General features: G+C 34.8%; 1 protein-coding gene across 1 annotated transcript in view; it reads right to left on the bottom strand.

The window, feature by feature from the left end:
• Positions 1 to 12,345, bottom strand: part of LOC150108468 (dynein axonemal heavy chain 7-like) — a 990,001-nt gene that overhangs the window by 599,404 nt on the left and 378,252 nt on the right. Inside the window, exon 19 of the mRNA XM_090390473.1 lies at positions 4,925 to 5,065. Coding sequence (XP_090246599.1) covers positions 4,925 to 5,065 — 141 coding nt within the window. The remainder of the gene's footprint in view (positions 1 to 4,924; positions 5,066 to 12,345) is intronic.

Below are 12,345 nucleotides of genomic sequence, written 5' to 3'. Positions count from 1 at the left end.
TGCTTGCATCCACCGAAACTTTTAGTTTCTATATCATATCATAGACTTAAATCACCTGAAAAAATAAACCTCAAACAATGACTTCCTAATTCCTCATGTTGGAGGTTTAATGGAGTACAGACAGCACTAGGAAAGAATTAGAAACTAATTTTTAATGCTTCCAATATTTCATTACAGTCACTGAGACATCTTCAGGGAGTATAATTAACACTTGTAACACACACACAAAGACAACACAATACTAAATGAAACACATGCGTGTTTCATTTATTATCACCATAAGTCCAATCTAGGTGATGTGCCCTCTATGGGTGTTTGTAGTAGCCTAGGATGTAAACTGACAATTATTGTTTCCAAAATTTTTGAAGTTTAATGCATCCATATTTGTTTAAGTTAGGTTGACTTGTGAGTGCTGCTGCATTTCCCAAAAACAATCTTTCTTTTTTTGAATTTACTATGGTGAAACATGGTGGTTTTCTTAATTCAAATTCAAAAAAGAAAGAAAGAAAAAGAAAGAAAGAAAGTTTTTGGAATCTGCAGAGGCACTCAGAAGTCAACCTAACTTAAACAAATATGAATGCATTAAACTTCCCAAAATTTGGGAAACAATAATTGTTAGAGGTCCCAGTTTACATCCTAGTGTCGTGACGACTCCTTTCTGTCGTGTTCTAAATCTATCTAGTTTCAAGTCACTTTTATGAATAATACAACTAATTACGAAATGATCACCGATCCAAAAGTAGGGAAAATTATATTTATACTGCGCCGCCCTATTCTTAGATTAGTCTATATAAATAGTAGGATCAGTTCTAAATTAAGTTAACAGTCATCTCATTAGGCCGAATCATCTATTATCAATTTTACTTGGGGTTCCCGCAAGATTCGAATATTTATGAACGGTGCAATAATAAGGAATTCAGGCAAACACAATATTTAGATCAACAAAATAAAACATTTAATATATGATATGGTTAACAAATACAAGAACTCTATTTCAAAATGGAACTATACAATTAACTTAACACTTCTTCTTAGGTCACTGATACTAATTCAATGTTCTAACTTTCATATACTATTCACAGTCTCAAAAAAAACACACAAATCTTCTTATCTCAAGTTAATATAACAATTTCACATTTTATTCAGTCTTCACAAATCTATCAGCTCAATGTTTGTATTCACAGCAGGCAATAAACTACGTAAGCATTATTCCAAGCAAATATATTCCCGGGCCTTGAGCATCGGAGATATATTACAGTTAATGCTAGAATAGAGAAACTTATACAACTACTCTTACCGGACAAATTCTTCAATACATCAAATTATTGAGAGAGCACTTATGAATTAACTTAATTAACATTAGCGGAACACACATAACAAATATTCTCCATAGTTTAAACTGTATTACTGTAAGTCGCACTTCACTATTCCAAACAACAATAATTAGGTACTAATATCTTTTCCTGTTCACTTTTCTCCAAGTAATCAATATAACCTTTTCCTAGGGCAACATAGAAATTAATCGTAATCCAGATTAACTGGAACTAATCAGAATTTTCGCATTGACTGTCCAGTTTCCCTTTATCTGATTACGGCATCAACCTTTCTTCATAACAACAGCAGACTTCGCTTATAACATTAAACTTTATGTTTCACTACTTATAGGTTTACTTCCGAACACTAAACTCATAAATTTCTGCCCTCAGGATTTTATAATCTTGGTTCTGCAAAACTCTCTCCTCACTCGCTTAATAATAATTCTTCTCTCCCTTCCCTGTCTTATCTATGACCTTCCTACTCTTTCTGCTTTTTCTCTCTGACCTTCACTCCCACCTTACGTTCGAACGCCACGCTCTACTCCACTCGTGGTTGTTTACGCGTGCGTCTCCATGACAACAGACTAAACGTAAACATTTCGCTTATGTAATGTATGCTCTATTACTACTACATTTGTGATTACATAACATTAAATATTTTACAATTAAGAACAACATAATATTTAAGCTACTTCTTCAACTTTTGATTACGTATACAGTTAAATATAAAAATACACTTTACGTTACACCATATATATTTAGTTATACAAAATTCCAAACATATTATTATTTTATAAGTTAATAATAGGTCAGGTTTTAAATAAATATTTAATTAGTAATTCTTAATTAAAGAATAATAAACAATTTTATATAAACCATGATTAATATTTAATAAGCAATGTTAAATGTGAATGAAAAATAATAAATTACATAACATAGCTTCATTCACAATTTAACACTAGGCCACCTACACCTAGAGGCCACTCCGCCTGGATAGGATTTATGGTGATACTAAATGAAACATCTATGTGTTTCGTTTAGTCTTATGTTGTCTTTGTGAGTGTGTTACAAGTGTTAATTGTACTCCCTGAAGATGTCTCAGTGACTGAGACGAAATATTGGAGGCATTAAAAATTAGTTTTTAATCCTTTCCTAGTGCTCTATATAGTCCATTAAACCCCCCAACATAATGTCCTCCCAGCACTTAAGCCTTAACACACTTCCTAATTTCCTCATAATAAGTAAATTGTTAATCTCTCTAACTGTTCCTTGACAGAGGATGAACTTAATATCCTAGCTCAAAGCCAAAAATTTTCAACTGTTCCTAAAAGTTTCCAATATTTAGATTGTTTCCATAATATTGACTGCATCATCTCCATCTTTCTTATGAAGATAGAAATAAATCACATTCAAGGTCACCAACTCTCAATATCTCCTTCTCAGAATTAAATGTTCTCTATAATAATAATAACAAAATCCTAAGCATAGCAAGAACTAATAAAAGAAATGTCCCTATTTTATTAGACTACTGAAGATACACATAAGAAGAATATTCTTCTATGATCATAACACCTATGTTGTTACTGGCAGGTCACCAACATTTCAACTAACCAAACTAATCAAACTTGGATATCCTATATGACCAATTGTAGATTAAAAAGAAAGTTATAATTACAAAATTTCCAAGTTTCTCTCAAATCTTCTTTACTTTATTTACTGGCTGTTCTTATTCTTTTATTTAAAAAAAAAAAAAAAAAAAATTGATTTTATTTCAAAAATTAGAGAACTGAAATATGACCCCCCTGTGATTTAATGGTCAGTTTTGATATTCCTCACTCTTCAACAACATACCTCTAACTGACATCTTAGTATTTGCATATTCTTTATTTCCATCAGGAATTGCAGAACTCCTGAAATTTGTCCTTAAAATTATTTATTGTACAAATAGGTCATCTAATATATTTTAAGACATCATAAGTGTAAGCAAAGAACAGAGGAATTTGAACAAAGAAATAGGAGCACATGCCTTTACATTAGAATCCCTGTATACATGCAGTTATGTATTAGAATAAAAATATTACTGGGATGAAATTGAAATTAAAATTAAATTAACTGAAAATAATTAACATACAACCTATTTAATACAGCTGAAGATTACAATTGGATTACAAAACAGATGGGATTGGATAACAGACTTCTGAGTTGAATCAGTGACTGGCTATCAGATAGGTATCAGAAAGTTGTATTAGTGATTCAGTATCTCAAAAGAGGAAAGTCACTAGTGGTATACTGCAGGGATTAGTTTTGGGACCATTGTTGTTCAATTTCTATGTTAATGATATTGGGATGAGTTTAACTAGTGATATGCAGCTGTTTGCAGATCATGCAAAATTGAGAAGAGCAATGCGGAGTCAAGCAGATGTTATGGCCATAAAGGAGGACTTGAATAGATTCCATGAATGCACAGGTAAATAGAACTATAAGTTCAATGTTTCAAAGTGTAATCTCCCTGGTCGAGACTACATGATCACTTTCCACAAATTGGTTACTATAAAGTTCTCTGATACTCTGACCATATGCAGCACTCTCAAGCCATATGTCCTCCTCCATTATATATGCTGTCTCTGGCAATTATGTAATTATCTCTGAGCAGTTGTAAAAATTCCATTTCCTCCCCTCCCTGTGACCATTCTTTCTCCTAATCTATGTCCCCATAGTTGAAATCTCCAATAATTACTCGATCTACACTCATCATGTTGTTGATATCCTGAAATGAACTGCCATTTGCATCTCCATTGTCCTTATGTACTTATACCCTTTTTTGGCTTCCTCTGTTATCATTAGCAAAAATCCTCCCATATCCTGTTCCTTCTGTCCTATCTTTCTCTCTCTCTCTCTCTCTTTCTAAAGATACTGCATTTATTGCATTGTGTTCTTATGGCTGTATCATCCTCAGTCAACCAACTGTCAATAATGCCTATAACTTTGGCCAAGTTGATAACCAAACAATGATCTTTCCTATGCGGATGATGCCATTTCTATGTGCACTAAGTATATTCCAGTAGCTGCATTTTCTCTTGCCTTTGTTCCTCTGATGACAATGCAGCCTTGATTAACTAGGCAATGTACCTGCTAGTATGGCATTTCTTCATGTTGTTCATCATGTTTGTGGTTTTAAGCCAATACAGAATATAATTTGATCAGGTAAGTCTCAATTTATCAGCCCATCCTCATTCATTCTATTTTCATCTGTATATCTATAGCAGTGCACATTACAAAACAAGTGAGGAAGAAAACTGGTTCAGAACCCCTCATCAATTCTCTGTATATAGACCATATAGAGATATCCTCTCAGTTATCTAGCTTGGATCCTTAAAGGAAACAGAGTGTACTGCATACAATGGAGGAAAAGAATGATAGCATTTGAGACATAAAGTAACATTATTTTACTCAACTGCCTTTCTGAACTAATTAGAGGATATAATGTCTAACTGGATAAGATAGTGCTTAATATTATCCAATTAAACATCATCTGATTCAAGAACAGTACTACTACTACTACTAATAATAAAAATACATCACAATCAAAATATCTTCTAATATCAAACCTTCTTGTTGTCATCCAACACAGTGTTCATACTTTCAATCCACAAGGTATCTACTGGACCATCGAATACAATCCATTTTCTGTCATTAGTATCTGAAGTTGAAAAGTCTCGAAATATAATGGCAGCAACACCATCCATCCACTAATAGGTGGTCAAAACAAGAGAGAGAAAAAGAAAAACAGTAAATATCCTTTTTTGAAATGGATTATATAACTTTCAATAATCTACATATCTAAAGAATATCCATTAAAATGTAATTCTTACATAGAATCCATAAACAGTAATTTATAATAAACAAGATATAAATACAAGATTTGAATAATTAAATTTGTTATTTATACAATACTAATAATATTCGATTATTACAGGCAAAATGTTATGAGTGTATCACTATGATTTAACTTTTGTATATCTAGAAACGTGTATAACAGTTGTTTGTCAAAGGTGGGTGAAGTGGAAATTAACAAAAATGATTAAAATAGGGGAATTCAATGTGCTTTCTATTTAATTCGTGACAGTCCTAACATGAAGGACTATAAACCTATATGACATTTTTTTTTTCATCCCTTAGCTGGTGTCTGGATGGGGTTGGCCCCTTAACCAGTACACTGGTGTGTAGGTGCTGCTAGACTATTTGTCCATTGGTTTCTTGCCTGGTTTTCATGGCCCCTCAGAAGGGGGAGATACTGTAGTTTCCTACAGGTAGTGTATTATGTATGTTAATTACAGGCATTCTAATGGCCGATTTGCCTATTCTGAGGGACAAAAAAAAACAGAGTTTCTGGGAGGAAAAACCCTCTACCTCCATACGAGACCAGCTAACTCACCTTCAGTTGAAAAGCCCTGATAATGGTTCTTTGCACCCTAGATGAGTATTCAAACCCAGGTCTATCCAACCAAAGGGCATTGTCAAAACTGAATGATCTATGGTAGCTCTTATATGGCATTCATTAGAAGAAATGGTGAGGTCAGAGCTAGTTCAAATTTTAGATAAAATAAAAATCCTTGGTCTATAGACCAAAAGAGCCTCTATAGCTCAGTTGGTATTGACAATGACCTTTAATTTGAAAGCCCTGGATTTGAATCCTGTCTAGGATGCAAAGAACATTTATAAGGGCTTTTCAACTGCAGTTGAGTTAGCCATTCTCATATGAAGCTGACAGGGTTTTTCCTGATATAAACTCAGATTTCTCAGCCTTTCTTGGCTTGTGTTGCCAAAGAAGTAGTGGTGTTAAGAGGGCTCCCGTTTCAGATAAGATTTTTTAAATAATTAATAGTATATTCTGTTCATGAGTAAGAGCTGCTATAAAGGTAGTGCACTTGTAGTGTTATTAGTATGTGGAATATTTTGATTAAATTTATTTACAAATTCGTTGATATTAGAGCATAGCATAGTAACCGGCAAAGGAAAGATGGTACAGCTTTGTTCATGTAGGAATTTAACTTTGACTTCAGTCGTTTTGTGAAATGCGAAGTGTGCTATATATACTCATTTGATTACATAGATAAACTGTGGATATTTAAGGCAGATGAAAGGAGAGCGTGTGTGCGAAGTGTGAGCTGAATAAGGATTTGATGAGTGCTAATATGTTGATGATTGAAGGTGTTAGTAGTGAGAATGCTATAAGGAGAATGAGTGCTCATCTGATAGAGAAGAATGGTGTAAAAGAGCAGTGAAAATATGTTAAAAAAGTTTTGAAAAAGAGAACGAGCGATCTGAGAAACATACTCAATGGAAAGAAAGATGAAAGTGATGCAAATGTGGGGGAAGGCAATGAAATTGAGAGAATGAATGAAAGCTAAAGGGTGACGCAAGGTTCGAAAGCTCAAAAATTTGAAAGAATGATTAAGAGTGAAAATGTGATGCAAGTTTCGAAAGTTAAATTGATTAGGATGAGGCAAGAGATGAAAAGGATGCGGAATGAAGTTAAGAAAATTCAAGAAATGTATGGGGGAGTGAAAATGATGAAAACAAATAATGTGGGTATAAAGAGGTAATGAAAGACCAGTGAGTGGAATTTTATGGAGTTTCAATTATTATAAAGTGTGCTGGATGAGAGGATGCACAAGGTATGTTTTACTGAAGGTAGAATGAGTAGAGTGATTGAGGCATTGGATATCAGAAATAAGTGAGCAAAACAGTTGGTATTTGTAATAGGTACAAATGACTTGATTGCGACCAAAGAACACATCAGATTGCATATCAGGAGGTTGCTTAGACAGATAAAAGAAATTAGTGTGATAGGAAAGGTAGTAAATGTGTTGCATAGGTACGACAGTGGTGAGATGAGGCAGAGAACAAGGATTATGAATCATATGTTAGCAGAAATGTGTGAGAAGAAAGGAGTACAGTTTGTTAATGTATGGAATGAGTTTGAAGGATAAAGTGAACTGTATAAGAGTAACGGACTGCATTTGAGTGGTTTTGGTGTGAGTCACTTGGAGAGACTGCTGTTGCTACTGGAAGGTAGAGAAGTGAATACAGAGAATGAATCTGATCAAGTGGAAAGAGTGGGAGAGTAAGACAGGAGAGATTGAAGAGGTGGTTATGAATGAAGAAGTGAGCGGCATGAGTATAGAGAATAAGAGAACAGGCATGGAAGAAGGACAGGGAACAGGGGTAGTTCAGGGTGGACAGTGGGGGGGGGGGTACACAGCGTGAGAAAGGTGGATGCTCCAAGAGGATGTGTGATCATGTGTGTGTGTGTGTGTGTGTGTGTGTGTGTGTGTGTGTGTGTGTGTGTGTGTGTGTGTGTGTGCGTGTGTGTGTGTGCGTGTGTGTAGGTTTGCAGTAGACTGAGAAGGAGAGACAGCCTGAGGAAAGACATCTGACGAGTGTGTCTAGGAACAGAAGAGAGTTGTTTTTTATATTTCAATGGTGAATTGGATACCTTTGTGTTGTTTGTTCAGGTGGCTAAGGAATGTATTTAGTGCTTTCCGACTGTACGGCCAAATGGCGAAAATATCGTCGACGTATCTGAGCCAAAATTTTGTCTCAACGAAAATCCAATCTCTTATAAGCCATCCTAAGCCTAAGCATCACAATCTGAAATATCCTGGCATATATAAACAATGGTGTGACTGTAATGTTCCTTATTATGGTCAAACTAATAAGTCTATTGAACTTCGTATGGAAGAACATAAAAGAGACATCTCCTATAAAAGATCACATGCCAGTGCCTTATCCAGCCATATTCTCTTCTCTAACAATCCTCATGATGATTTCAAGGTCACTCAACTTCCTAGAATAGATCTGAAAACATTTTCCGCTGCCATGATGAATTTGAAAGAAAGATAGTGGAATCCGGGGAGATAGTCCTTAATCCTGAACATTTAGACAACAATTTAAGCTATAAAATCCCTGATAGCCATACTGCTGTTATTCAGTACTGGCGTTCTCGAGAGTCTGCTACCACGCATACAACAAACAATGGCACGTAAAATAGAACAACTTGAATGTTAATACAACATTTTTTATTTCAATTATGTACTGCAATTTATCTGTGCTTCTCAGTTTCTTAGAATCTTCAGTTTTTATTATTGTTTCCTCTTCTTAAAAGATACCTGATGAAGGCTGTAAAAAGCCAAAACTACCGTATATTTTCGAGTATAATGCAATCCACATATAATGTGAACTAGAAATTTTGTTTAAAAACTAGCCCTAAAATGCCATGTCCATGTATAATGTGATCTGTTAATTTTGTCCCATAACATTGTAAATAATACAATACAAATTAACGAAAGAAATATTTATTTTAAAACAAAATGTCAAAATCTTTTAAATTCTTCTTCATCTTTTGAGTCATCAAACATTTCATTTATAAATTCATCTGTAGGGATTGCATCATCAGTGTAGCAGCTGTCATCATCGTTTTCATGCTCTCCATTTTGTTGTGCGTCATTCTCACTTTCGCATGTGACGTGATCTTTGGATCCATCCACTGAATTACTTATTCCACATTTAAGAAATGAGCGTTGAGTCATTTCAGATGGTATCGACTCCCATGCTTCTTTAATCCAGCTGGTGACTAGGGTGATCTCAGGCTTCTGAAAATTCCCACCCTTTGTCATCTTCACCAAACCAGATGACATCCATTCTCTCCATTTTTCACGTAAGTGATCTTTAAACGGTTTATTTAAGCTGACATCAAGAGGCTGCAAAATGGAAGTTAGACAACCAGGTATGACTGCTAGGTCTGTATATAGCTCATGTGCTTTCTCTTTGTTTGCCTCCGTTAAATGCACCCGGAACATATCCCAGACTAGCATGCTTTGTTGATCTAACAAGCTACTTGGATGTATGTTCCATACTTGATCCAGTCACAATTGTACATCTTCTTCATCCATCAAACCTTTCTGATTGGCACGAACAATTACAACTGGTGGAAATTTCATATGCTTTGGAATTTTCTTCCTTTTAAATATCACTGTCAGCTTTAATTTGGTTATGTCTGCCATGCATGCTAGAACAACGGTAAAATGTGTTTTTTCATTTTTTTCATGTCCCATTGTTTTAAGGAAGACATCCTTTTCACCAACTGAGTTTACTGTTCGATTCCCAGGCAGAGTTTGGTGGATAGAAGAAGGAGAGGTGATATGATTGAGACTTTTAAACTGTTGAGGGGGTGGTTACAGAGTTGACACTGGGGAGTTCTTTCGCTTGGTTGAACAGCGGGAAGGAGTGATGACAAGAGGCCATCCCTGGAAGTTACGAAAGGAAACTTTGAGCAAGAGGGTGAGGAGTGGTTTCTTTGCATGGAGGGTGGTTGAACTGTGGAATGCATTGCCTGATGGAGTGGTGAGAGCGAGAATGGTCAATGAGTTTAAGGAGTGGTATGATAGACTTTGTGTTTCTTAGGGGGCGGACCTCCCCTCGATGAGTCTTTTGACTCCATGGAGGCCTGAATAATAATAATAATAATAATAATAATAATAATATATCAAAGTACATGGATGTCTCATCCATATTGCCAATTTGGGAAAGTTCATATCCATGACACTTCCGTAATTTTATGATAAATTTATGGAAGGACTGCACTTTTTCTTCAAGCTGCTTTGGTAACTTCTGTGCAATTTTTGTTCAGTGTCATAATGTTAATGCTTTGCGTTCCATAAATCTGTTGCACCACCCAGGTGAAACAAGAAAAGATAAAATACCTGGTGTGTCCTTGAATTTACCATTCTTGAGTTGCAGAGCTCGAAAACGAATTGCCTTTCTTGTTACTATAATGCCATCTTGTTGCATCAAAATCAATTCATTTAGCTCTTCTTTGAGTTCTGGAAAGGATGCTTCATCTCCACGATGGGCACGTTTTGTTTTGGGGATGTTTTCAAGACTGTCTTTATGCTTATGCCAAAGTCTAATATTACTCTCCGCTACACCAAATTCTTTCATAGCAACACTGTTATTATGTTCTTCTACAAACTGCACGACACGCAATTTAAATCCTGCTTCAAAAGACGAACATTTACGTTTCTGTTGGCTCATTTTCAGGCTAGGTTTGTTTAACGAATAATATTTAAAATGAACTGTGGTTAAACCGATATACCTAACTGTGCTCTATCTATCTCACTGTGCTCTATCATTAGCACTACTTACATTACTGGCTTTATGCACACATACGATACGCACTCGGTCGCTGAATGCGAGTGGGTCAAGTAGATTTTGTTGCATAGGCATTAGGTAGTATATATTGTGTGTGCAAGTCTAATAAGATGTTATATTTTTTAGGATCCACATATAATGCGAACCCCTAACTTTAAGTAGTATTTTTTACCATAAATTTTTCTCATTATATACGCAATAATATACGGTAGTTGTGTTTTTTATCATTAAAGCTTTTAATTAATTCTCGGTTTTTTAGTCATTAAATATGTTTCTAAATATATATATATGAGTTGCCCTGGTGTTGTACCATCTTTAGACTTGAACTATATTTCAGGCACAAACTTAATTGTTTGCATACTTGGGATTAGGAGTTAAATAACCAAGCTTATAAAATTTCTTGGTAAGCCTAATATACAGTATCCCCAAGTTAAAAGAATTAATTACATATATATATATATATATATATATATATATATATATATATATATATATATATATATATATATATATATATAATTTATTTATTTATTTAATTTTTTCAACTTTTATTTTATTTTATTATTGCTAGAGGTCAGGCTAAGAAAAAGATTAATTAACAGCTTTGAAAAAGATTAATTTACCAGTACAGAGTGCAAGAGCATGCAGCTTGGTTCCCTATACACATTTATCCTTCTGATGATGACCTCAATACAGGGGTCGAAACGTCAAATTGTTATTTTATTAATAATAAGTAAAATAATCATTTCAAAACGTATGTTTTGTGTCCCTAAATTCGGAAATATGATCACTGTGTAACCTTAAAAGAAACAGTCATCATAATCCACGGAGATGTGGCCCACAAGCAGTGCAGCCTCTACGGTAAGCTAAAGATACGTGTTTCCTTGTTAATCAATCGACTAGCCTTTTTGAAATGATGTAGAGATGGCAACACCCAACTGCAATAAACTAAAGAAGAAGTTCAAATCAGCTAAAGTGGTCCATATCTATGCCTGGTTGGAAAAAGCTTTGTTAAGAGAACAGATCCACGAGGCACAAAAAAATCTAGCATCTACTCAAGCCAAAGTTCTACAACTTAAATTAGAGCTATCCGACTATGTTAATCCAGAAATTTGGGATATTTTAGATAGGATCACAGATGACTCAGCCAAAAACATATTACTGAAGAACAAGGAAAAACTAATAAAGAAGTTTCAAACATTACAACAAAATGAAAGCACAAGACAATCAGGACGCCACAACGAAAGAAACAGCCAATCACCCACAAATGAAGCTAGGAGCAACCAACCACCATCGGACCACGGCTTGGTTATCAACTAATCAAACTACAATCTCACCTAAGGTGAACTCTCACTGCTGGAGAAAGGTCTAAACTACGCCATTGTGCCAAGGTCAGTAAACAAACTTGATATCATTTATCATATCGAGAGAGGTTTAAGATCCCTCGCCGACAATCTAGCTTTTGTTTGAATTATAAATTCAAACAAAAAACTAAGCAGCAACATAAACAAAATGGAAAAACAGGCCCTTAAATCCTTAAAAAATAGGCAGGACATCATTATCACAAAAGCAGATAAAGGAAATTGCACTGTCGTTTTAGACCAGACAACATACATAGAGAAAATGAACCATTTGGTATCGAACCACAACATCTACCAAATGGTAAACTACAACCAAACGAAACATATCAAAAAGAAAACAACTGAATTAATTAAATCTGTTAACACGTGGTCAGATGAACCAACAAAAAACTAAAACCTCATTATGCCCACATGCCCAGAATTTATGGCCTGCCAAAAATGCACAAAAAGACACA

The sequence above is a fragment of the Typopeltis vanoorti genome, chromosome 3 (assembly GCF_054136105.1).
Source record: "Typopeltis vanoorti isolate ZY-2024b chromosome 3, IOZ_Tvanoo_1.0, whole genome shotgun sequence".
Lineage (NCBI taxonomy): Eukaryota > Metazoa > Arthropoda > Arachnida > Uropygi > Thelyphonidae > Typopeltis > Typopeltis vanoorti.
This window is presented reverse-complemented; position numbering and strand designations above follow the sequence as displayed.